Source organism: Neopelma chrysocephalum, unplaced genomic scaffold (genome assembly GCF_003984885.1).
Source record: "Neopelma chrysocephalum unplaced genomic scaffold, ASM398488v2 Primary Assembly neopelma1_84, whole genome shotgun sequence".
Lineage (NCBI taxonomy): Eukaryota > Metazoa > Chordata > Aves > Passeriformes > Pipridae > Neopelma > Neopelma chrysocephalum.
Genome location: NW_020897746.1, coordinates 9,762,250 through 9,787,773, shown reverse-complemented (window position 1 = coordinate 9,787,773; position 25,524 = coordinate 9,762,250). Strand labels below are relative to the sequence as shown.

At 46.2% G+C, this 25,524-nt stretch overlaps 1 protein-coding gene across 3 annotated transcripts in view; it reads left to right on the top strand.

The window, feature by feature from the left end:
- ABCA5 (ATP binding cassette subfamily A member 5) overlaps positions 1–21,549 on the top strand; it is a 33,581-nt gene extending 12,032 nt beyond the window's left edge. For all 3 annotated transcript variants that reach the window (XM_027691583.1, XM_027691581.1, XM_027691584.1), the window contains exons 11-40: positions 595–763; positions 2,321–2,379; positions 2,886–2,996; positions 3,518–3,693; positions 4,072–4,191; positions 4,983–5,121; positions 5,261–5,351; positions 5,583–5,722; positions 7,267–7,386; positions 8,424–8,625; positions 8,861–9,030; positions 9,904–10,037; positions 10,982–11,119; positions 11,760–11,873; positions 12,125–12,295; positions 13,159–13,272; positions 13,520–13,657; positions 14,413–14,487; positions 14,992–15,083; positions 15,575–15,701; positions 15,799–15,916; positions 16,022–16,113; positions 16,260–16,432; positions 17,003–17,078; positions 17,160–17,254; positions 18,169–18,288; positions 18,498–18,647; positions 19,554–19,633; positions 19,879–19,934; positions 20,766–21,549. In XM_027691583.1, coding sequence (XP_027547384.1) covers positions 595–763; positions 2,321–2,379; positions 2,886–2,996; positions 3,518–3,693; positions 4,072–4,191; positions 4,983–5,121; positions 5,261–5,351; positions 5,583–5,722; positions 7,267–7,386; positions 8,424–8,625; positions 8,861–9,030; positions 9,904–10,037; positions 10,982–11,119; positions 11,760–11,873; positions 12,125–12,295; positions 13,159–13,272; positions 13,520–13,657; positions 14,413–14,487; positions 14,992–15,083; positions 15,575–15,701; positions 15,799–15,916; positions 16,022–16,113; positions 16,260–16,432; positions 17,003–17,078; positions 17,160–17,254; positions 18,169–18,288; positions 18,498–18,647; positions 19,554–19,633; positions 19,879–19,934; positions 20,766–20,873 — 3,668 coding nt within the window. In that variant the 3' untranslated portion in view covers positions 20,874–21,549. The remainder of the gene's footprint in view (positions 1–594; positions 764–2,320; positions 2,380–2,885; positions 2,997–3,517; positions 3,694–4,071; positions 4,192–4,982; positions 5,122–5,260; positions 5,352–5,582; positions 5,723–7,266; positions 7,387–8,423; positions 8,626–8,860; positions 9,031–9,903; positions 10,038–10,981; positions 11,120–11,759; positions 11,874–12,124; positions 12,296–13,158; positions 13,273–13,519; positions 13,658–14,412; positions 14,488–14,991; positions 15,084–15,574; positions 15,702–15,798; positions 15,917–16,021; positions 16,114–16,259; positions 16,433–17,002; positions 17,079–17,159; positions 17,255–18,168; positions 18,289–18,497; positions 18,648–19,553; positions 19,634–19,878; positions 19,935–20,765) is intronic.
- Positions 21,550–25,524: the final 3,975 nt, after the last annotated feature.

Genomic DNA, 25,524 nt, shown 5'->3' with positions numbered 1-25,524 from the left:
CTGAAATAATTTATATTCTGTTAAAGTTGTGAGGTGTGAGGAGGGGTTTTGGCATGTTGAGAATTGCTGGCCCTAAAAAGTGAAATTTTTCCCTCTTTCTAGAGGAAAAACTTCCTTACTGGGCTAATGAATGCTTCAGCCTTTAAAATTTGCTCTTTGAGGGTTGAAAATCAAAGACTCCTCTGCCTGTTCCAGACCTTTCCCTGTGACAGAAGTACTTTAACATGAAACACAGAATAAAGTTGTTAATCTTACGACTAAATCCTGGTTAAGCCCCTCAGCTCCGTTCACCTCTGATCCCTCTGGATTTGTATTACTGTGTTTAAGTCACCATTTTTTCAGTCCTGGGGATTTCTCTTGCACAGAGGGGAGATTTGCACATATATTTAAACTCCTGGCCAACCTGGCCAGCAGTGTTGATGGGAGCAGTGGCTTAAGTGCAGGTGGTTAAACTCTGCTGAAGAAACCCCCCTGGAGCAGAGGTGCAGGGTGGCTCATGGACCTCTCACAGGAGAGCTCGTGGCTTTTGGTGCTAAAACCCAAAAGCTGAGGGATATCTGACGGGAAGCTGTGGGTTTTCCCTGTGTTCTCCAGGGGAGTTCGGGCTGCGCCGCACCCCGCTGTTCTTCATGAAACCCTCGTTTTGGTCCAAGCACAGGAAGAATTACAAGGAGTTGTACGAGAGCAGCGTCAACGGCAGCTTGAGCTTCAGCGAGATCGTGGAGCCCGTGCCTTCGGAATTCCAGGGGAAAGAAGCCATCAGGTACAGCCCCCACGTGCAGATGAGCAGATCACCTGGGCTCCCCGGGAATTTTTTTTTTTTTAACGTGGGATTTGAAAATCCCCTCTCAGTTCTGCGCCCGTTGGATTCAAATAGCATATGGTATGCATTGCAGAGAGCCCAGCGCGGCTCCTTCCCGGTGAATCCCCACCAAAGTGGATGCTCTCCAAGGATAAATCACTGGGCTTAAAGGGAGGGTTGGTTTGTGGATGGTTTTCCTTTGGTTGGAGTCCTCTCCAGCCTGGCTGGTTTTCCGTTCCCTCCGTTTCACTGAGGCCACAGGCGGCGTAAGCGGTTGCAGATGTTGGAGCGTCTGCTCTGCTCTGGGAGGGTTCAGTTTCTGGTAATGCATATTTTAGGACAAAAAGCTGAATTCTAGGGTTGTGTGAAGGCTGTGGTGATCTCCACAGACCAGAGGGGAACTTGGTGGTGGTTTTATCCGGCTGCCACATATGAGAGTGTAAAAGGAAACTGAGAAATAGATGTCCCCACTCTCATCTTTCGTGCTGTGCTGTGTGTCACCTGCTGTCTTGCATCTGGATTGTCATGTGCTTTGTGGTGTTTCTTGGATGTTATTTTCAATGTCTTCCTTTGAGCCCTTGTTGCCATCATTTTCCAGTGGCAAAGCCTGATGGGAGATGGGGAGCTCTGCATCTTCCCTCCTGGTTGGCTCCACTAGTCTCAAATAAATATTTGAGCTCAGTGACCAGAAGGACTCTTGTCCACACCATCCATGTCTCTTTGGGCACCTGCCATGGGTTCAAGGGTCCAGTTTTAATCCTGATGTTCACATGAGAACCTTGTGGCTGTTGTTGCATTAAGTCCATCCAGCCTGGACTCTTCCCATATCATCCCTTCAGCAGCTCTCTAGAATTTTCACACTATCTTGTCATCTTTACATGTGCAGGTTTTGTTTTCTTTCATACCCAGTTCTCCTCCCCGCTTCTCACCCATAGCCCACTCCCATCCTCATTTCCAGGGCAGCCAGGCTTCCAAAACCCATCCTGAAGGATGGGTGCCTTCAGGTTTTTCTCATTTGGAAAACCAGTGGGGCTGGAAGGAAGGTTTTTACCTTTCTTGGAGAGAAAGAGACCTGCTTTCTTTTACCTAATTTTGATGAAGAGCTGTCAGAAATCACATCTTTGGAGTCTGTTCTACTAATGCCTCTTTTCTTTATCATATCTGTGGAATCTTTTGTGGTATTGTGCAACCACTGGGGAGTAGCTGTTCCCTTTTCTACCTTGAGAAACCTCTAGTGTGTTGTTCTACCATCTGAAAGAGACACAGATTTTAAATAATTCAATTTGTCAACAGAGGAAATACCTTAGAAGGTGATCAGAAAAAGCTTTCTGATGCCAGGGTGGAGATGGGCAGAGCTCATCAAGATGTCCTGTCTCTTGACGTGCCTTGATGGGTCTTGAACGTGTCTGGTGCCAGTTTGGTCTGATCATCTTGTTGTGACTGTTGCCAAGTACTGATCATTCAAAATGACATACAAAGATCCTGAAACAGTTTATACAATGACATGTCTTCTTTCAGAATCAGCTGTGTTCAGAAAACATTCAGGAAAAAGGGGGAAACTGTGGAGGCTCTCAGAAGTAAGAACATTTTAGCTTTTTAGCTGCTTGTCAGATGCAGAGGAGCAATAGCTGAATTGCTGAGTGATCTTTTGTGTTTCAGTTCAGGCTTTTTTGGTTTCTTTTAGAGGGGTGGGACCTTGGAGCGTGAATGCCAGATGTGCCTGTGTGTGTATTCTCTCACAGCTTGGGCAGTAATCTTGTTTAGAACAGTACCCCAAGAAGTGAACCCTTATCACTAAGGAAAGCCTGCTGGTATCATCCCTGTTATTCCTCCTCTGCCCTTGTAGTGATATGATCTTCCCTGCCCCTTCTCCCTGATATTTTCATCTTGTTTCCCTGTGTGGCTTTTAGATGTGGGTGCAGGGCCTGTGCCGTGCCCGGCCGTGGAGGTAAGGTGTGCCCCCAGCAGAGTGTGAATGCATACCCCATATGTTAGTATTTGAATTTACCTCTGCCTTGGGAGCTGGCTCCAGGTGCCAGGAACACATCCCTGACATCTCCTCTTCCTCTGCCCCGGGGACCAGATTTGTCCTTTGACATCTACGAGGGTCAGATCACGGCTCTGCTGGGGCACAGCGGCACCGGGAAGACGACGCTGATGAACATCCTCTGTGGGCTGTGCCCACCCACGGATGGTGAGTCCTCAGGGCTTTTGGGTGCCCTGCTTTCAAAACCAAAGCTCATGATCTTTATGGTTACTTCAGGATGCACCAAACTTTGAAATAGAATCACTGGGTGGTTTGGGTTGACAGGGACCTTAAAGCTCATCTCATTCCAACCCCCTGCCATGGGCAGGGACACCTTCCACTAGCCCAGGTTGCTCCAAGCCCCGTCCAACCTGGCTTTGAGCATTTCCAGGGATGGGAAGGCCACAACCTCTCTGGACAACCTGTGCCAGTGCTTCACTACCCTTATAATAAAGATTTTTTTTCTAATATCTAATCTAGCCCTGCCCTCCTTCATCTTAAGGTCTTTCCCCCTTGTCCTGTCACTCCACACCCTTGTGAAAAATCCCTCTCCAGCCTTCCTGTAATGCCCCCTCAGACCCTATAAGATTTCCTAAAGTTCACCTTCAATTCATATCCACATTCACCTGCTCTCTGGTAAAGACCTTCTTCCTTGATTGCTCCTGGATTTGTTTTAATTGTTGTTTTAGGGTTTGTCTCTGTCTATGGGCACAAAGTCTCCGAGATCGATGAGATGCTGGAAGTGCGGCAGATAACGGGGGTGTGCCCTCAGTCTGACATACACTTTGATATTTTAACTGTGGAGGAGAACCTCTCCCTCTTTGCTGCCATTAAGGGAATCCCTCAGAATGATTTGATACAAGAAGTAAGTCACCCGGGCACAGGTATTGTCTTATGTGTTCACTTCTAACCTGTAAATCAAAATATCCTTTTAGACAAGTTTGTAGGGAAATATTATTTTATGGTACAGTAGACAAAGAGGTACAGATATTTTGGCAAAGATAAACTGTTAATTTTTCCTAGGAGATTAAAATATTCATAGCAAAACTTTAAATCCTGGCATTTGGATTCAAGCATAGGCACCTTTAAACTTTGTATGCACAGGTTGTGCAGTTCACATACAGAATAAACTGGGAATTAGCAACAGTTAATTTGAGTGTTAATTGTTCATAATCTGGTTTAAAAACAACTTACAGATTTTTTTTTTTTTTGGAACATTAAATGTGTTTCTTGTGTTTTCAAGGTGCAGAAGGTGTTGCTGGATTTGGAGATGCAGCCCATCAGGGACAATCAAGCTAAAAAACTAAGTGGGGGGCAGAAGAGGAGGCTGTCAGTGGGAGTTGCTGTTCTTGGGAACCCCAAGGTGAGAGTGATGGAGTTGTTCCCAGCTTGGCATCACTGATACATTGATGGTTTGGTGTCTCTTGTCTAAACCAAATAATACATATAATAATAATATGTAAGATGCAGTCATTGTTACTCTCAGCATCTGTTACTCCTTTTTTTTTTTTTCATTTATGGCTTAATTAAAATACTTTAATGACTCAACCTTTGTACTTGAGGCTGTTAAAGGCTCAGGTAATGGCAATAACTCTGGATCTCTTTGGGACATAAACAGTGTGACAAGTTTTCTGTAACTTCTGGCAGGTAACATTTAGCCCCCAACAGTCAAATTGTGGGATACTTTCCTCACAAAGCCATCCAGGAGCAGGAATGAAGCCAGAGAACTCTTTTGTGTTCCAGCTCTGTAATTTCTGGCCTGTGAGGACGGGGACTGCCTTGAGATCTGTGTTTAAAAATGATGTGTGTGACAGTTCCTGGGGGTTTTAAAAGCAGGTGTGTGTATTTAACCACCCCTTAGGAGAAAAAGTGAATCCACAGCTAAATTGTTAATTCTAGTACGTAATTGTGTTAGAACCAGAATAGAACAGACTATGGCATTAAGTTATTATAGGAGTTTTCCATTTGTCACAACAGGAGATGGATTTATTCAAAATGTAGTGGCAGCAGCTGCACTACTTAGTCTAGAATATTCCTTATGTGTTTTAGAGAAATAACTAACAGGCTTCAGGCAAAACCCCCAGGATCTGTAAGGACTCCTGAGGTCAGTGCACATGGGTGTGGCTTTGAAAACACTCTTGGTTTTGCCCCAAGGTTTTGCTGCTGGACGAGCCCACGGCCGGGATGGATCCGTGTTCACGGCACATCGTCTGGAACCTCCTGAAAAACAGGAAAGCCAATTGTGTGACTGTGTTCAGCACCCACTTCATGGACGAGGCAGATATCCTGGCTGGTGAGGTCTTCTGCCACCCTGGGTGCCAGCCTGGGGTGCCAAACCACGGAATGCACGTTTGTTTGAAATATATCATTGAGTTTTGGGGGAAATTCTCGATCTTCTGCTTCAAAGGGGCCTTCTTGACTTCTGTTTCTAGATCGTAAAGCTGTGATTTCTCAAGGGATGTTGAAGTGCCTCGGATCTTCTCTCTTTCTCAAAAGCAAGTGGGGAATTGGCTACCGCTTGAGGTAAGGGTTTTGTGGTATTTATGTGCCATCAGGTTTTTTCTTTTTATTGTTTTCTGTTGCAATCTCTAAGATAGCACCCTCTGCATCCCCCCCCCCCCCAAAAAATCCTTTTATCATCTTGAATGATAAAATTGAGTGTTTGGTGACTGTGGTGCTCTGCTGGCTGATTGTGGTGCAGTGTCAGGAGAAGGTCAGGTTTTAACCCCCCAGTTTCTGGGGCTGTGTTTTCAGCATGCACATCGACGCCTATTGCAACACGGAAGCTACGACCTCTCTGATCAGGCAGCACATCCCTGCAGCCACCCTGAGCCAGGAGAACGATGAGCAGCTCGTGTACACCCTCCCCCTCAAGGACGTGGACAAATTTGCAGGTATTGGTGGGTTTTTGTGCTGCAGGGATGAGTTGCTGCAGAGGGGAATTCCATCAGGCGTGGCTGTAGCTGCACCTCTTGGTCAAGTGTCAATTCTGCAGTTATCTGTGTTTATATATGTTATTATTTGGGTGATGGTGAGTCAGTGAGGTCTTTCTCAGGTGAGTGAGGACCTTGTTGCCTCCTCCAGGGGGGCTGTGGTGTGTCAGAGGGATGTGGGTACCTGACAGCAAGTTGCTGGGGTGATGCCTCTGTGGTGAAGAGACCCTTTCACCCGACCATCCCTTTGTCCTGCAGAAGCATCATCTTGCTGCAGAGGGTTTCAATGGGCCAGGCTGGCCTCCAGTGGGAATCCAGCAAAAATCAACAACCCTTGTGTGACCTGCAAAGAGCATCATCACACCCAAAAGCAATCTGTGAAGTCAGTAAAATGATAACCTCTAAAACACTAATGCTGTCTGTGTCACTGCCTTAAAATTCAGTGGTGAGAGGGAGCGTGGAGCAGATGTGAGGATTTCACTAGATGGCAGCAATTATCTGATCAGTCCTGTGCAGAGCTCCTTGTTCACCTCCCAGAAATAAATGGAATAAACACTGTGTCCTCTGTGCCATATGGAAAGGGAAGGGAGAATCAACACTGATGGGAATATGCAGCTGATATTTCATAAGTGGTTTTTTTTCCCCTGCTGCATTTGAGTTAATAATTTATTAGACTTTCCTTTAGCAGCCACATTGTGTACTTTTGAAAACAGGCACCTTTTATGTAAGATGGAATCAATTCCCCCAAACTGTTGCAAGGAGAAGCCAAGGTTGGGAATATGCCTTGGTCAGTGGGGCAGAAGAAATCGCAGAGATTAGAGCAGCAGCATCAGGGATCCAGCTGCTCTTTCCATTTTATACATTAGCATTTCCCTTCAGCCTGACCCTGGCTCTAAACTCCTTGTTTTAAGTCCTTTATTTCATAGGACTAACAAGAGCCCAATAGCATTTTATCCAAGGGTATTAATTAATGCTCTCTCTGAACCTCATGTTGGTCCTCAAGCTCTGCCTGCTGTCCAGGATCTCCTGCCCAGTTAACCTTGCTTTACACATCTGGGAATTCTTTTTATATGCATCAAAGTACATATTTTATATAGATGTCAAATTACTCAGTGGTTTTATTTGTAAAATTCCTTTGTGCCTGGGCAGGGATTTAGGTCCTGCAGACCCCGGGTGTGATGCTACCAGGAGAGGGGCTCCTGAAGCTGCCCAGAGGGAGCTCTCAGCCCAGGAGCTTTAGGATGCTGAGGTGGTTTTCATCAACACCACAGCTTCAGGAAAACCTGCCGCATTTCCCTGACCACAGAGATTGAAGTTTGGTGCTAAAAGGAGCTTATCCCAACCTTGGTTCTCAAGCCACGACCTGCGTCTTCATCTTTAAACATTGATATTTCTGCGTTAGTGCTTTTTCCAAGGCTTTAGGGATGTGTCTGACATGCTTGGAGCTCTCTCAGGAGGTGGTGGAGCACAGTTGCAGAGCAGTTACGTGTCATGTCTGTCCCCAGGCTTGTTTTCTGACCTGGACACCCACTCCCACCTGGGTGTTATCACCTATGGCGTGTCCATGACCACGCTGGAGGACGTCTACCTGAAGCTGGAAGTTGAGGCAGAGATTGACCAAGCAGGTGGGGTGGGCCAGGAATGTTCTCTTGTTTTCCCTTGTGTTTGTTTTAGTCTCAGTTAGTGTGGAATTGTCACTGCCAGGAGGAGGTAAGAGTAACAACTCCCCTCCCAAGGTGCTGCGTCAAGGTGGGGCTCCTTTGGCCTCATAACATTCCAGGCTGTTGAAATATTTAACGTGAAAAGCAGGAAAATTGGGTGGGAGGTGGTTCTGGGAGGATCCAGGGGAAAAGCTTTTTGCTTATTAATTTTTCATCCTGCACACTTACATCTGACTCGTCTGCTTTACAGTCACACATTTAAATGGCTTGCTTTTTTAAAATGTCCTTTTTTTTCCTAATGGACTTTTTTGCTTTCAAGAATTTATAAATGCGCAGCGTGAAATTAATTTCCAGCTTTCTGCAACATTAGTGGCTGCACTTAAGGCTGAAACAGCTCAACTTGTCTCACTTCCCCTCCTTTGAAATTAACTTTCAATTCAAATGATAAGCTGAATAGGCTTAATATTATTCCAGAATTAATAAATTCTTTTTTTTTTTATGTTAACTTCAATCGTTTAAGCTATTTTAATAATTCTAAAGCTTTCTGTGTGATACAGACTTACTAGTATAAGTAAGTATATATACTCTATGGTGTATATATAGTATACTGATATATAAACTTACTGAGTAAGTAGAATTACTACCCTGCTCCACAAAGTTTGTGTGGGTGTGGGAGGGTTTAAAAGCTGAATATGCTGGTGCTGAATAATAGAGGTGCATACACAGGCCAGTGGTATGAAATTGGGGCAAGTCTGCACCTTTTGGGTGGCAAAAATTTGTCATCTGCCTTAAATATCTGCCATGTGTGTGGTGGGGGTGGATCAGTGTCAGTGACTTGGGGTTCAAGTTGAGAGATTGGGATGGGATGGGGTGGGATGGGATAGGATGAGATGAGCTGACTTTAGTAGGAAGGACCACCTGGCTCCTCCACCTCTCCCATTTCAACCCTGTAGCTCTGTGAAAGCATCAGCTCTGTAGAGTTTTCCTCTCCCCTTTTTCAGATTACAGCGTGTTCCATTCCCAGCAAGTGCAGGAGGAGATGGATAACAAATCCTTGGATGACATGGAGCAGAGCCTGCTGATGCTGTCGGAGACAAAGGCTCCAGCCATGAGCAACACAGCCCTGTGGAAGAAGCAGGTTTCCACCATAGCCAAAGTGCATTTCCTTACCCTGAAGAGGGAAAATAAATGTGTGAGAGTTATGTAAGTATTGGGATACAGAAGTCTTAAAACCTGTTTGAATGACACCAGAGAAAGGGCAGGATTTGAATACTTTTTTTCACATACTTACTGTGTTTTAAATGTAAATATGAAGCTATCATTTCTGTTGAACACATTCTTTTTGGGGGGGTGAGGGAGGTGTTTTAATAACATGCACATAAACTGGGCTGGCTTTCACTGGATTTTAATAAACCCCAAACTTTTTATTTCTTTTCAGGTTGTTGCTTTTTCTGATATTTCTTGTCGTTCAGATTTTATTGTTTTTCATACACCACATCATCAAAAATTCTGTAGCTGCTATCAAACTTTCCCCAGATTTGTACTTGCTGAAGCCTGGAGAGAACTATCACAAGTACAGGAGTCGGCTCCTGCTGCAGAACTCCACAGGTGGGGGAGCAGCTCCTGTCTCCACCTCTCTCTTCAGTGTAGCTACTTTTGGGATTGGGGACAAAATTTTCCTGGAAATTAACCCAGATGAACAGTTTCCAAGTACCCAGAGATAATAAAGAGTGAATATCATTTATACCATAGGGTTTGGTTCACAGATCTTCCTCCTCCTCCCATGTCCAGCCTTTTTCTTGCTGTGTCAGAGGATGATCCATATGAAGGAACTGGCCAGAGATATTTAGATAATCAGCATTAAAATTCTATTATAAAACACTTTGGAAAATTTGCTTTTTGTTTCAACTTAAGATGTTTTAAAAGTGCACAGCAGTAATCCAGGCAATGGAAAAGGAGCATCTGTTCCAACTGTTGGGAATTTGTGCTTAATACAACTTACTTTCTCTGCACACCGTGTCCAAGTGTTGCTGGTTTCCTGCTTTTTTTTTTTTGCTAATTTTTTATTCAACTCAAACCTTGAATATCTTGATAATGCTTGTTGGCAGCTCTGCTCCCTCACTGCTGCATTTGAGTTGCACAAACCAATTGGAGAACATCACAAAAAATTTTTTCCTGAGTTCTTCAGAGGCTGTTGAGCAGGAAACCAAAATAAAATAATCTGTGTTGTTCAGAATAGCAGAGGACTCTGGTGGGCCTGAGTGATCTTTCATGGGGTTATATCAGTGAGAAAATGCATCAATAATTTTGTGTAAAATACTACAAGCTGGTGATAAGGAGGGATTTCAAAGTCGTGGAGATGTGGCACTCAGGGACATGGTTTAGTGGTGGGCTTGGCAGTGCTGGATTAATGGTTGGACTCAATGATATTTAAGCTCTTTTCCAACTGAAGTGATTCTGTGTTTTCTCTGTTCTCGCCAGAATCGGATATCAGTGACATTGTCCACTCCCTTAGGAGCATGAACATACTCCTGGAGATGTTCAATGACAGTGATTATGTCTCAGCTGCACCTCACAGTGCAGCTTTAAACGTGTTTGCCCTTCAATCCAGACAGGTGAGATGGACAGACTGGTTGGGTTGTGCCCCAAAGAGCCCCCAGGCAGCTGCTGGGGGCTGGTTTGTGATACTCTTACCTGAAAAGCAACCATTGAGTCAGAGAATCAAGTAATATTACATAGTATTCCTTATACAAAAGGCCTGAAAAGAGGACTTGTATTAACAGAATGGAAATATTAGCAAAATGAATGTTCTTCCATAATTATAATTACAGTAGGCCAATCAAAATTCCATCCTCCTTTCTTCCCCAAAAGGACACAAAAAGCCAAGAGAAACGTTTTATTTCACAAGGGACCTGACATAGGAATTCTTTCATCTTTTTTTTTCTTATACTGACTGAATTACACAATCTGACAGAAGTACAATTCCATGGTGCTCTCATGTGTAAAGAAAAACGAGTTTCTTGGATTGTACGTGTTCTTTTCCATATGGTCACCGAAGGGCTGTCGGGAAGATGTGAACTTTGGGGTTGCATTTAATCCCCAGCAAAGGAACTGCTTTGCAGTCTGCCAGCTCTGGCTCTTGTTCCCATTTTGCTCATTGACACTGCTCCCATCAGTGTGCCAGTGCAGCCCCTCAGCTCCTGTAAATTTTTGCCTGTCTGGTTTTTAAATCCATTAGCGAGAACATCCGAGTGTGGGTCCTCGTGTGTTTTGGTTTTTTTCAGGCTGTAATTGCCTGGAGTGTCATTTGTCATAGTGTCACTGTTCCATAAAACATGCTGGGAATTTATTCCAAATAATTTGTTCTCTTTGTGAACATGACTGTTTTCCTGAATTAGGTTATGTGTTACAACCACTCTGAGCAGCCCAGAACTTCCTGCAAAGCAGACTCAATTATGCAAAGATTTTTTCCCAATGCTCAGGTTTAATTAAGGAGAGCCCTCTCAGGGAATTGCCCTTTGTGCAGAAGAATTAATACAGCACGTACTTTTCTTCCTAGAATTATGTTTTCACCGTCATATTCAACAGCACCATGGTGCATTCCCTGCCAGTTCTGATGAATATTGTCAGCAATCTCCTGCTGCGCAGCTTAAATGTGACTGAGAGCATCCAAATCTGGAGCAACCCCTTCATTCAGGTGAGCAGCACCCCAAAAATCACCCTGAAACACGGGGTGGATGGCAAAGCATCCCTGGAGTGAGGGAGCTAGGGCAGAAACACCCCACAAACCAAGGGAAAAGCTGGTTGGGATTGTTTGAGAGCTTAAGGGGACATGAAAGGTGCTGGGGTTTTGCTCTGCAGGTTGTGGAAGTGGAGGAGAAAAGGGCTTGGAAGGAGGATGTGGTGGTGGGAATTAAAGGTTGTACAGGGCTTGGGGTAACCTGGTTTAATGGAAGGTGTCCCTGCCCATGGCAGGGACTGGAACTGAGTAATCTCTAAGATTCTTTCCAACCCAAACCATTCCAGGATCCCATGAATTTGTTGTGGTTTGTTAGAGGTGACCTGCACTTGTGGGTCTGCTGCCTTCTGTGCAGAGCTGGGGTGGCCTTTGGGAGAGGAGAGGACCTGCAGGAGGAGATAAATGCTCTAGAAGTTCATTAGCTATTATTTATTCCTCATATAAATTATTTCAGACCTTCCATGGGTATTTCTCCTCATGCTGCAGCTCAGGTGCTGTTGCCATTTATATTTTAGCATTTACAGTCACGTTCCAATACTTAAGGTGGTGTCTTGGTCCTGCACGTTCTGGCACTGAACAAATCTGGTTTGTATTCCAGAATCTTCCAGACACGATTTTCAGGCTGGAGATCTATTTCGAAGCTGTGTTGCTGGGGATCATCATCACTGGAATGCCGCCCTATTTTGCCATGGACAACGCGGAAAACCACAAGGTGACTCCCAGGTGTTGAGCCAGAGACACACAAGAAGTTAAAAATCTTGGGATTTGGGGGGAAAACCTCCAGAGGTGTTTAAAATAGTGCCCTGAGAGGCAGCATGGATGGGATGGCTGTTTGCTGCCTGGGGTGGAACAGGTTTGGGAAAAGCTAAAATTGGCAATAACCAGGTAACACGGGGGCAGATTAACATGGCACTGATTTTAATTACTGTGTGATTAACACTGTGTTTTCTTCTCCTGTTGCAGATCAAGGCCTACACACAGCTGAAGATTGCAGGGCTCTATCCCTCTGCTTACTGGACTGGCCAGGCCGTCGTCGACCTCCCGCTGTTCTTCTCCATCCTCGTCCTGATGATCGGGAGCCTCTTCGCCTTCCACTACGGAGTTTATTTCTATGTGGGCAAGTTCCTGGCTGTGGTGAGTGTGGTGGGGAAGGGAGAGCCTGGTTACCTTGTTTTCTATGAGTGTTTGTTTTTTTTGGATGGTTCAGCCAAATTTTTCCAATGGATTTACGGGGAAAACGCCCAATTAAAGCCACCGGCACTGAGGCTGCACCAAAGGCAAAATACCTTTTGTGGGGAAAATTGTTCAGATCATGGAGTTTCATTCAGAGCCAGAGTAATAAAGCTTTAAAATACCAGCGTTTTCCAAGGAAGTGCTCCTTCCTTTTTTCCTCTGCTTTCCCAGCCTGCTTTGTGCTCTTTGCTGTGACTGATAATTGCCCTGTTTGCATCAACGTGCTGCTAATGACAAGGGCACAGTGACTTTGAGCACAGCCCATCTCTGCAGTGAGCTGCAGCATGTGATTCAATTGAAGACACCACAAGACTTCGAGTCTTTGATATTCAGAGCGGGCTTCCCTGTGAGATTGGCTGTAATTGAGAGGAATCAGCTTTTCCTTGCTGCTTTCCCAGAAGCTCCGAGATAATCGGGTTTGGGATGTGCCTGGTGTGCTGCAGGGCTGGTTCTCTCCCCTTGTTTTAATTTCTACACAAATGCCAAGATAGAATTCTTACCATTTGCCAAAATCTTGAGGTCAGCATTTATGGGGTCCTGTGTTATAAAAAAATGGGGAAGAGTTTAAAGGAGGGAGGTTCCTGCCTCTCCTCACACTCTTGCATTTGTATCTCTAATAATATACATACCAAGGCAGCAAAATAAATCAAATTAAGTGACAAAGATGAATGCAGAGTTATGTATCACACCAAAGTCATTCCAGTTGATACTTAAACAAGAAATTCTTGCTTCCCATTCCTGAGAAACCTTCCCTGTGTTTGCAGATTTTTTGCCTGATTGGTTACGTCCCCTCAGTTGTGCTCTTCACTTACGTGGTCTCCTTCACCTTTAGAAAAGTCCAGAACACAAAAGAATTTTGGTCATTTATATTTTCAGTGGTGAGTAACTTGTCCTTGAGTGGGGATAACAGGGAAGATTGGTGATCTCCACAACAGCTTCCCAGTTAATTTATTTAACTGTCTGCCCTTAATGCACAGGAAATGTGAAACATTTACCAGCGTCTCTGTCTTCCTGTCACATCCTAAATGATAAAAGCTTTAAAAAATATGCCTCAAATTAGTTAACTTACGCTTAGAGAGTCTGAACTGGATGAAAATGGACTTTTTTTCCTTTTCTTTTGTACAGACAGCCTTGCTCTGCACAGTTGTCACTGAAGTGGCCTTTTTTCTGGACTATTACGTGGTAACCACCATCCTGCATTACGTCTTCTCCATCTTCATTCCTATTTATCCCCTTATTGGCTGTCTGATTTGTTTTATAAAGGTAAGGGGGCACAGGGGATCCTTTTCAGAGCACTTGTAGCTGGTTGGGATTGGGTGGGTGTCTTTAATGTGTCGTCTGTAGCCATTTAGCATGTGAAGAATAGCAATTGCTGGGGGGGAAAAAACCCACCTTTTTCCTGTTAAGCAAAGTGTTTCAGTCTTAAAATGAGGAAAGCAGCAAGTTTTCCACTAAATTTCCTTCCAGTACCTGAAGGGAACCTACAAGAAAGATGGAGAGGGACTTTTTACAGAAGTGTGTAGTGACAGGATATTTTTAAATTAGAAGAGAGTAGATTTAGATTAGATATTAGGAAGAAATTCTTCCCTGTGAGGGTGGGGAGGCCCTGGCACAGGTTTCCCAAAGAAGCTGTGGCTGCCCCTGGATCCCTGGAAGTGTCCAAGGCCAGGTTGGATGGGGCTTGGAGCAACCTGGGCTAGTGGAAGGTGTCCCTGCCCATGGCAGGGGGTTGGAATAAGATGATCTTTAAGGTCCCTTCCAACCCAGCCATTCCATGATTCCGTGATATCCAAAGGAAAACCATGTGTTTCTCAGTGAGCAAACCCCATGATGGGCTTTGGGAGTTGGGGGCTTGAAACCAGGAGCAGCCCCCAGGATTTGGATGGAGTTTTATTGGTGTCAGACTCGTGCAATCAGAGCAGAACTCAGAAAGTGCTTGAGCATCATAACTTAAATAGCTGCTGGAGATTACACAGCCTCTGGTAGGTGATTATGTGTGTTTTTCCCTGAATTTTCAGGTCTCCTGGAAAGGCAAACGGAAGAGTGGGGGATACTACGACCCGTGGGACCGGCTGCTGGTGGCAGTTCTGGCTGTGAGCATGGCAATTCCATTATCTGCCTTATTTGCCCTAGGGAATTGCTGGCTCCTGCTGGGAGCCCCTTCTGTTCACATCTCTGTTAATCAAGATTTGATGTGGTGCTCAGCACTGCTGAGCCTGCAGCTCCTGCAGCCTGTTGCAGCACGAGCAGAGTCAGTAAAGCTCAACATCTGCTGCCTCAGTGGCCTGAGTAACACTGCCAGCATTAATTCTGATTATTATGGGAGTCTGTGCTGATGGAGCAAGTGCTCCAGAGCAGGGGCAATCCCTTCTCTCTCCAAACCCCCCAAATAATTGCCCTTAAATCTGAGCAGACTTTGATTGTACGTCCTCAGACCCGTTCAGTGATGTATTTAACGTTCTTGGAAACACCAGCACTTCTGTGGTGGTGCTGAGCTGGAGCTTCTCATCCCTCATCACACTGGTGGGGTCACCTTTGGGGTCACCAGCCCTGGAAGGCTGGCAGTGTTCCCAGTAACCAGTGTTTGTCTGCTCCAGCCCTATTTGCAGTGTGTTGTGTGGCTCTTCCTGCTGAGGTGCTTCGAGCTGAAGAATGGAGGGAGGACGGTCAGAGAGGATCCCTTTTTCAGGTGTGTCTCTTAAACAGCCTTTTTTTATTATTTTAAAGCAATAGTGCAAAGAAACTGCTTTTAAAGGTGCTGCTGGTGGTGAAACTGGAGTATGCAGTGAAAGGAATACAATAACTTTCATCATATTCCATCCCAGGTGTCTGAAAAATTCGTTTTCCTCGCTTCAGTTGTGTGAAATTCAGGCATGGAAGGGCAGAAATAGGTGGTTTTTTTTTCTTTTTAAGTTATTTCAGTGCAAAATCAGGAATTTTGTGAGTGTGTTCCCTATATAAAAACAGGGGGACTAACCCATTCCCACTGCATGACTAGAGATGCCATAACCCAACAAATAGCCCAGCACAAAGGTGACACAGTGACAGTCCCTGACAGCTCCTCCTGCTCTCAGATGAGCTGCAGGAATCTGTTCCCCCCTGGGCTTGGCAAACACAAATGGCTTTCAGCATCAAAGCCCTGAGCCAACCTCAGCTCAGTGTTGTTTTCTTCCCCTTCAGAAAATGCTTTACAAAAGCCAGAACCTGGAAGTTCCCAGATGTGCCACATGAGGAGAATGAGGATGAAGATGTGAGGGCAGAGAGGCTGCGAGTCAAAGAGATCCTGAGCAGCCCCAAAAGTGAGGAGGTAAAGCCCTGCACACCCCCAGGCACTGCCCAAACCCCACATTTGGAGGTTTCCCAGAGCTGCTGGGATCTGCAGCCACTTTCCTCTCCCCTACTAGATGCCAGCAATCCTGGTCAGCAGCTTGCACAAGGAGTTTGATGAAAGGAAGGAATTTCTTCTGGGGAGAAAAATAAAGAAAGTGGCAACAAAACATGTTTCTCTCTGCGTAAAAAAAGGTTGGAGTTCAGTGGCTTGCTGCTGAGCTGTTTTATGTACAAAAACAACCCTTGGATGTGTTTGTCTGACCTTGTGGGCAATGGTTTGTGTCATCCTTTCTTTAGGAGAAATACTGGGTTTGTTGGGACCCAACGGAGCTGGGAAAAGCACATTAATTAATATGCTCGTCGGAGAGATTGAACCCACCAGTGGGCAAGTATGTTACATGCTACAAGTTATGTAAAAAATTAACTCTTATTTAGATTTTATTATTGTTATTTCAAGCATTCCTGAGTGCAATATGCAAAGGCAGTTTGGAAACCTGTAACATTCTGGAGCGAGGTCTGTGCGTTTTCCTCGCAGGTTCTGATGGGAGATTATTCTTTGGGGCTGAGCAGTGAAGACTCCGTGAAATTCGTGGGGTACTGTCCTCAGACAAACCCGCTCTGGCCAGATATTACACTGCAGGAGCACTTTGAAATTTATGGTGCTATCAAAGGAATGAGTCAGTCTGATGTTAAGGAAGTCGTCAAACGGTGAGTAGTTCATTTTAGAAATCCTTGAGGTTTAGCTGGATTTTTCTTAGGGTTTTTTCAGGTTTATTGCAGGAGGTTTTTTTGGCCCTTTTATGGTGTTTTTTTCTTCCTCCCCCAGTGCAATTTTTTTTTTTTTCATTTAAGTTTAGTTGGATCTTTCCAGCAAACTCAGCAAGTGTGAATATTTAGGTGAGGAGATACAGGTTCAGCCACACAGAATTCAGTTGGCATTTCTAATTTTTTTATATATTTTTTTTTTAAAGCTAGGGAGTGCTAACAATGACCTTTGGAGAAGCTGCAAGGGCAGGGAGTCCCAGGCTTGGAGCTGTTTCTGGGTTGTCACCACAGGCTCCTCCAGGACATGGGGCAGGTGGCTTTTGTACGGAAGGGCCCACCTCCAATTCTGCTTATTGCTCTGCTTTTTTTTGTACTTTCTATACAAATATTTGTAACTGAGCTTTTCAAACGGGGCTGTTTGCTGTTTTTCAAACAAGGCTGTTTGCAGCATCCCCCCTGGGATGAGGGGGAAGCTGAACCATCAACCTTTCTCTGGTCCTTCCCCCTCCGCAGCATCGTGAGCGCCCTGGATTTGAAGGATCACCTGCAGAAGACGACGAAGAAGTTGGGTGTGGGGCTGAAACGCAAGGTATGGGGACTGTTTGAGCACCTGTGCTGGGGGTCAGCAGCACCACCCTGTCCTCACCCTGCCCCTTTGCCTCCCTGCCAGCTGTGCTTTGCCCTCAGTATGCTGGGAAACCCCCGGGTCACGCTGCTGGATGAACCATCCACCGGGATGGATCCCAAAGCCAAGCAGCACATGTGGTGAGTGCCCCCAGGGCCAGGCTGGCCACAGGGTGCTTTCTCCTTGAGAATGTGCCTGAATTTGTGTGCATTATCCATGTTAACACTAGGGAGAGCCATAGACAGGGAGTCACAGAATAGTTTGGGTGGGAAGGGACCTTAAAGCTTGTCCAGTTCCACCCCCTGCCCTGGGCAGGGACACCTTCCACTAGCCCAGGTTGCTCCAAGCCCCGTCCAACCTGGCCTTGGACACTTCCAGGGATGGAGCAGCCACAGCTTCTCTGGGCAACCTGTGCCAGGGCCTCCCCACCCTCACAGGGAAGAATTTCTTCTAATATCTGCTCTAACCTGCCCTCTGGCAGTTTAAAAACATTCCCCTTTGTCCTGTCACTCCAGGCCCTTGTCCAAAGTTCCTCTCCAGCTCTCTTGGAGTCCCTTTAGGCACTGGAAGGTGCTTTAAGGTCTCCCTGGAGCCTTCTTTTCTCCAGGTGAACACCCCCAGCTCTCCCAGCCTGTCTTCCTACCAGAGGTACTCCAGCCCTCAGAGCATCTCCACGGCCTCCCCTGAGTTGCTCCAGCAGCTCCACATCCTCCTGTGTTGGGAGCCCCAGATCTGGGGCTCAGTGATCTGGGTGGGGTCTCACAAGAGGGGGAGAATCAACCCAACCTCAGTGCCAGGTGCACTGTATCTGTGTCCTCCCCCAGAACACCTTGGGATTAAAAGCTTGAAAGCTGAAAGAAATCCTTAAAATAATACAAGGAGTACAGATTTGAGTCATCTTTGGAAAATTCAGGTGTTAATTGTTGCTGTGGGAGTAGTGTCAGTCCATAGATAGAGGGTTTGTGTTGGACCATCACAGTCTTCTTTTCCTACTAACCCAGGACTTACCTGCTGATTGTTTTGTTCAGGGATGTTTCTTGTCTGTGTTTTGTAGGAGGGCAATTCGAGCAGCCTTCAAAAACAAGGAGAGAGCAGCAATCCTGACCACCCACTACATGGAGGAGGCAGATGCTGTGTGTGACCGTGTGGCCATCCTGGTGTCTGGGCAGCTCAGGTACCACCAGAGCCTCCTCTGGGGCAGGGGGGACAGGACAACCATCAGCTAAAATATATTCCTTTGAAAATACAGATAGACAATTTTTTTGTACCTTAAATTCAGAACAAAATTAATCTTAAACTGCCAAAAGGGTCTGTTTGAAGTTCAGCTGCTCCTTGAGTGTGGTCTAACGTGTACAACTGGTATTTTCTCTCTGCAACTGCCAGATGTATAGGTACTGTCCAACACCTGAAGAGTAAGTTTGGCAGAGGATACTTCTTGGAGATGAAACTAAAAGAAACAGCAGATGTGCAGCAGGTGGAGTATCTGCAGAGCCAGATTTTGCACATCTTCCCCAACGCCAACCGCCAGGAAAGGTGAACTGACAAACACGCAGAAAATGATGTTAATAAAAGCCTCTGATTTCTCAGCAGCAGCTTGGCACTGGGTAGGGAATGTAAATATTTACACACAGGGAAAAAGAGGAAGGGTTTTGGGAGCCAGCAGAGCCCAGGCTGCCAGGGCAGGGCCGGGAGCCCGAGCAGATGTTCAGCACGGGGGAAGCAAAACTCAATTTCTGCATAGCTGTTGCCTGACAACTTCCTCCTTGGTCAGGGCCTCTGGGAACTGGGAAAAAGCAGAGTCACTGGCCCTTACCTAGAAATGCCTGAGTGTTCTCTGGGGCATCTCAGAGTTTGAGGGTGGGCTGGTTGGTTTTCCACCAACAGCTTTCTTTGAACTTCTGCTGTATGAACCCGAGGGTGACTGCTGAGCAATAGGTGCACTGCAGGCATCATGTAAGGAGTGTTCCTCAAATGTGGGGGATCTGGAGGGGGGAGAGTTCCCTTTTCATCAGCAGATGTGTGGGGCAGAGCAGGTCCCTGTCCTGGAATCTGAGTTGCTGGAACTGCTGCCTGGTGCAAAGTTCCAGGAGATGCTGTGACCTCTAAACTCATTTCAAAGGAAAAAACCTCAGAACTTTGGGACTTCCAGGCAGTGAATCTTCCATGAGTAAGCAGAATAGGAATGGTTGAATCGAAGTTGAAGAGCATCTAAGTTATAGAACAGTCTCTGGGGATCTCAGCTAGTGCACTTGAACCTGCATCTCTGAGGTGAAAAACCAGCTGGAACTGCATCATTCCTCCTGTCTTTATGGTCATGATGAGTCAAAATGCCCAGAGGAACACTCAGAGAATGGGTTTAAATCCATTCAGTTGGATATTAATATTTTTACTTGGAATGATTTTGCTTGAAACTAAATTAGTTTTGTCTCTTTGTTCCAGTTTTGCTTCTATTTTGGCCTATAAAATTCCTAAAGAAGATGTACAGTCACTTTCACATTCTTTTTCCAAGCTGGAAGAAGGTAATTAAGCACTTGCCATAGATCACCTACAGAAATCCTTTTGTCTCCTATAAGTGACACTTTTGCCATGCAGTGTCGCTGCTCCATTTCTGTTCCACATTTATTTAATTTACTTTTCTTTTATCATTGTTGTCCCCAACTCTGTTTCTTGTGAAATCATGAGTAAGCACTTGTACCAGCTTAAAATCCAGTTGTGTGAGATATTGAAATACTCCTAAATCTGCTCTTATTAATTCTTTCCACAGTAAAACACACCTTTAACATCGAGGACTACAGCTTCTCTCAGGCAACACTGGAACAGGTATGTTAAATGATATTTTGTGGAAGTAAACTCTACCAGGTGAAGGTGTCAGACAGAGGGAAGGGTTAGATTGGATATTAGGAAGAAGTTCTTCCCTGTGAGGGTGGGGAGGCCCTGGCACAGGTTGCCCAGAGAAGCTGTGGCTGCCCCTGGATCCCTGGAAGTGTCCAAGGCCAGGTTGGATGGGGCTTGGAGCAGCCTGGGCTAGTGGAAGGTGTCCCTGCCCATGGCAGGGGGTGGAATGGGATGAGCTTTAAGTTCCCTTCCAACCCAAACCATTCCATGATTCTGTGGTGAAGGGCCCTGTGCAGGCAGCTCATCCCCCAGGCCTGGCTTTCAAGCCACTGGGGCCACTTTGCCTATTTGGGCATTTTTGGGAAACCGAGTTCCCCTTTTTCCAAAGTGAATAGGAATTGCCAGTTCCCCCTCTCCTCTTTATTCCCATTTTCTCCTTTAAAAATAAGATGCCAACTTCAGTGACTGGAGGAAAATAAATGTGTGGCATTAATGGGAAAGCTGCTCTGATTTATTCTGAGGTCGGACGTTGCTGTTCATGGCTGAAAGGGGGGTGAAGCTGAGGCTTGTTATTGCTTATTCTTGATTAATTATTGCTGATGATAAATGTCCTTCAGAATGTTCAACTTCCTTTTCACTGTGCTTCTAAAAAACGAGGTGGGAGGATACAAACAAGGAAAAAAACCCCAAAACACTAAACTTGGAGATGAAGCGATGCTTTCAATGCTCCTGAGGTTTTTAGCATGAGTTGTGTTTGTGACTGAGAATGTTCCTACGAGGAGCACGGGGTATCCATGTCCTCTCCATGTGTTCCAGGTGTTTGTGGAGCTTGCTAAAGAGCAGGAGGAGGAGGACAGCAGCTTTGGCACCCTGAACAGCACGTTGTGGTGGGAGAGGACGCAGGAGGACCGAGTCATCTTCTGAGCTCCTCATGTCCAGATCTGCTCAGAAGCTGCTGTTGGTGCCAGCAGTGATCCTCCACACACACGCTGGGGCACGTGCCTGGGAAACATCGGAGCTGGGAAGGACAAGGAGAACTGTGTTTGGAAGCCCTGAGCGTGTCCCACCATCCTGGCCTTAGGAATAATGCCACAGTCGCGGTGTGAGCGTCCCCAGCTGACCTGGAATTCCTCCTCCCCTCGCTGTTCCCTGGTCTCTGTTGGCCAAGAGGACACTGGTCATCTCCTGGTGTTGGTGGCTGGTGCAGGAGCTCCCACCTGCCTTCCCTCAGCCCTCCCATGCCTGGTGGGTGCCAGAGGTTGGGCTGTCTTAAAGGAGACCCTGCACCTGAGCAAAGCCAGGTGCCACTGGAGCATCCTTCCCTGTGGGGCTGGTTCACAGGGTCCTGCTGTGCCCTGTGCCCTCAGCTGGGCACTGCTGCCTGTCCCACGAGGTGCCCTGCAGACACAGCCCTGCAAGGTCCTGCCCCTCCACCAGCTCATCCTTCCCTGCTTATGCTTTGAAGATGCACCTGCTGAGGACAGAGGGGGGGAAAACCACTCCAGAGTAGCTGCATCACTGCAGAGAGGGTCCTGAATTCCCAAAAAACACACTCCAGAGTAGCTGCATCACTGCAGGGTGAGAGAGGGTCCTGAATTCCCAAAAAACACACTCCAGAGTAGCTGCATCACTGCAGGGTGAGAGAGGGTCCTGAATACCCAAAAAACACACTCCAGAGTAGCTGCATCACTGTAGGGTGAGAGAGGGTCCTGAATACCCAAAAAACACACTCCAGAGTAGCTGCATCACTGCAGAGAGGGTCCTGAATTCCCAAAAAACCCACTCCAGAGTAGCTGCATCACTGTAGGGTGAGAGAGGGTCCTGAATTCCCAAAAAACCCACTCCAGAGTAGCTGCATCACTGCAGGGTGAGAGAGGGTCCTGAATTCCACCGCGAGCTGGGCTTGGCGTCCGACCAGCATGAAAATGTTCATTTACAGGCATAACATGGCACTTGTTGGCACTTCCATTCGTTTCTCCTGCAGGTTGGCAGCTGTGGCTGAGCGCTGCTGCCGTTGTGGGTGGCACTGGTGTTTGTCCTGCATGCGCTGGGGGTGGCAGGGGGTGCACAGAGGGGATCTGTTCCTTCCCCTGCCTGGGGAAAGTACAAAGACATAACTGTGTAGTCACGGGATTTGCAGAGATGTGAGTATTCCTTGTGCTCATTAAAAACAGCCTGATTCTTTCCTTGGGTGTAACAACATGTGTCCTGCCAGCTGCTCTCAGACTCAGTCCTTTGGAGATGTTTTCATTCTTCTTGCCAGTGGATTCATGAGTACACGTACCAGTGTTTCCTAATCCATCTCTGTTGGGACAGCAGTCAGCAGCACAGAGACACTTGCTTCATCCTGGCCTGGCAATTTGTCACTCACCTTTGTGAAAACCAAACTCAACTGATCCCAATTCACAGCCTCACCCGCAGGAATGGTGCCTTTTGGTTTGCACAGAGGCACTGAGAGGAGTAGAACAGGTGATCCTTCAGCTTAAGAGATGACAGATGTATTCTGAAAATATTTTTTTGGTTTTTCTACACAAAGATATCATCTTTTTTTTTTTTTTTTTAGTTTTATAAGGTGAAACTAAAGGTTGCTCCCAGTTTGTTGTGCTTTGCAATGAACAGGTACAGAGATGTGTTTATATCGAGACGTTGGCTTCATAAGTCATATCATTTATGTCTCTTCACAGTAAAGTTAGAAAAGATCTTTTGTTTTTCTTGTGAAAACTCAAAAAACTGGGTTAAGGTGGAGTTGTCCCAGCTGTTTGTAATTATCAGGCAATAATGTGTGTAACGTGTCTGATAATGGTTTATCATTGTGTTGAGCCAAAACCTGTTTTGATTAGTTTCTTAGTCCACTGTAGGGAGATGTGAACTCTTTATGTACCACTTTGCTTCCTCTTTTGTGCCCGTGCATTGCATATGAACGTGCAGCTTTGGTTTTGTGGTTAAAAAGGAGCCCAAGCACTGCAGAAAGCTTGGACATGCAGTTTCTTCCCCAGGCAACCACAGCCTGTGGTTCTGCCTGTTTTGGTGAGCCCTGGAAGTGAAACAGAGGTAAAGGGTGGCATTAAAGCACCAACCTCTGAACTGCAGCTCCAGTGGAACCTTCTAGGGGTGAATCTTCCCTGTCAGAGAAGAAAATGCCCCAAATTTGGATGTTTTGTTTATTTAGCCCCTGGGCCCTCCAGCCCATTGCTCCCAGCCTGAGCATTTTCCTTTATTTGGAGCAAAGGTGGTTCCCAGGATTTTGTCTGGTGGTACTTTCCCATGTAGGTAGGTGCAAGTTCAGTGTGTCTTCTCCAAGTCCCACATTTCTTACTTTGTGAGTGGTGTGTCAGCCAAGTGTCACATCAGTCCTTCAGTGCACAGCACGTTCTTGTCACATGAACTTATGGAAGCCCAGTGTGACCTGTGAGCCTTGGTGTCTTCTTTTCATTTTTTTTCTTTATCTTAGAGTTAATAGCCTGTAAAATAGTTCTGTACTGTCTGGGTGACAGCATCCTGTTTCGGATAGTTCCATATTATCTAACTTTTCAAATGGATCATATGAAAACTTGGGTTTTCAGCAGCCAGATGAGCTTGGTTTGGTGCTGTTGTTTATCCTGGAGGAACCCAGGGGATGGTGGCACTGTGTTTGTGCAGCTACATGGACAAAGATTTTGGCTCATTTAAGTAACTGTGCATTTTGGTGGGATCTTTTTGGCGTGGTGACATCGTGTGTCAGTGGGGGGTAAGATGCCACCCCCAAAATCACTGTCATCGTGGTGTGTTGTGTCAGAAGTGTTCCAAAATGTCACACAATGTCTGTAATTGCCAGGATAGGGGGAAACACGTGCAAAATTAAACCAGAGAATCCCCTGGAAACACAAGAGCTTTGCTGCTGTGATTTTGAGTCCCTTTGTTCAGCTGTTATCAGTGACATGCCGAGTCCCGGGTGTGCAACACACACAGCGTGTGCTGTAGGAGATAAAGTGGAGCCAAGGCAGCTGGATTTGGGGCAAATCCACCCCGTTTGGGTCACCATTCCCAGGTGTGATGGTTTTAGTTACCTTGCAGGGTTGTTGTGAGATAGTAGCTGATATATCCAAAGCTTGGAAAACGTGTTTACTTCGTGGTGTTGTTACAAGGTTGTATTTTTCTATGGAGAATTTAATGTGTTTTGATTTTTGTTTACACTCCCGAGAAAAGTCCTTATTTAAAAATATCTCTGTATAGTGAGTGAAGTCTATTGCATAGTCAACATCCAGAACTATGGTAGCAGAAGCAGAAGGTGTTGGGCCTTAAAGGTGCCACGTTTGTGATGCTCCTCCTGGTGTTGAACCACGTGCAGTTTGTTTTATACACTTGCCTTTCTTTTACCACTTGGCTTTACTTGTAAAGGTGAGGATTTTCCTTTCCCTGCAGAAAGTACTTCCGAAATAAAGATGGATTGGATTGTTAAATGCTTGGCTTTCTGTCCTTGGGTGTGTTTTGCCAGAAACAAAGGGGTTGTTTTCAAAAGCTTTGGCTGTTCTTGGGCTTCAGGTGAGTGGGCTCAGGCAGAGCGTGGGGGGCCCCCAGCCCTTGGTGCGGCTGAGAGGGTCAGGCTGCATATTTTTAGCTGAATTTGGGGAATTTTTCAGGATTGCAACACTTGGGATTCGACCTCCCGCGGTTGTATCCCGCTTTGCAGCCGGATTGATTCAGCCCAACTCAGGGCTAGAAGTGCCCCCCCGGCAGCTGTGTGCTCCTGGCACAGCATGTCCTGCATCTGCAGGGATGAATCACCTCCAGCCACCAGAAAATTAACCCCACTGAATAAAAAATAGTTCCTTTTTCTGGTTGGAGCTGTGCCCCGGGTGAGCTCGCTTGGGTGGGTGGGTGGGTGGGTGGGTGCTGGCTCTGGGGTAACAGGGAGGTTTGGCTGAAGGTGGGACAAGGAAATGTGGTCAGCAGGGATGGAGGACACTGTCTGCTCCTTGGATGTCCTCTGGGACTGCTGGCTCCCCGGAGTGACCCTGCTGAGGAAGAGGAGGAGGAGGAGGAAGAGGAGGAGGAGGAGGTCACCTCCAGCCCTGTGGGTCAGTGAAGGGTGTAGCAAACTGAAAGAGGTTTGTGCTCTCCAGACCCATCACTGGAGAGGAAAATAACCCCACAGAAATCAAATCTCCTTTTGGTGACAGTTCCCAGAATTTCATACTTGTTTGTCTTTAATGGTGTGTAGGGGCAGTGTGCCATGTATTTTTTTTTTTTTTAAAGCTGTAAAATTAATTCATTCCCTTATAATGCTGCCTTTAAGAGACCTTCAGAAAGTCCCTGATTGAACATGCAGAATTTCTCTTTGATAAGGGTTTCCCGGAGCTCTCGCTGTTCCTTTTTCCTGCAATGCACAGCTTGGCATGTCCTCCTGGAAGGGTCTGGCTCCATTCCCAGCCCTTCCACTCCTCCTGCCAGATATGAAGGATGGTCCCAAGTCCCCTTCTCAGAAATCCTGTGGAGCATCTGCTTGGGGATTTAATTAATGGTACTTTGTGTGTTCTCCTGCTGCTTTTCAGTGAAGCCCTGAGGGCTTGCCTTGGGCTGGGGTCCAGCAGCAGAG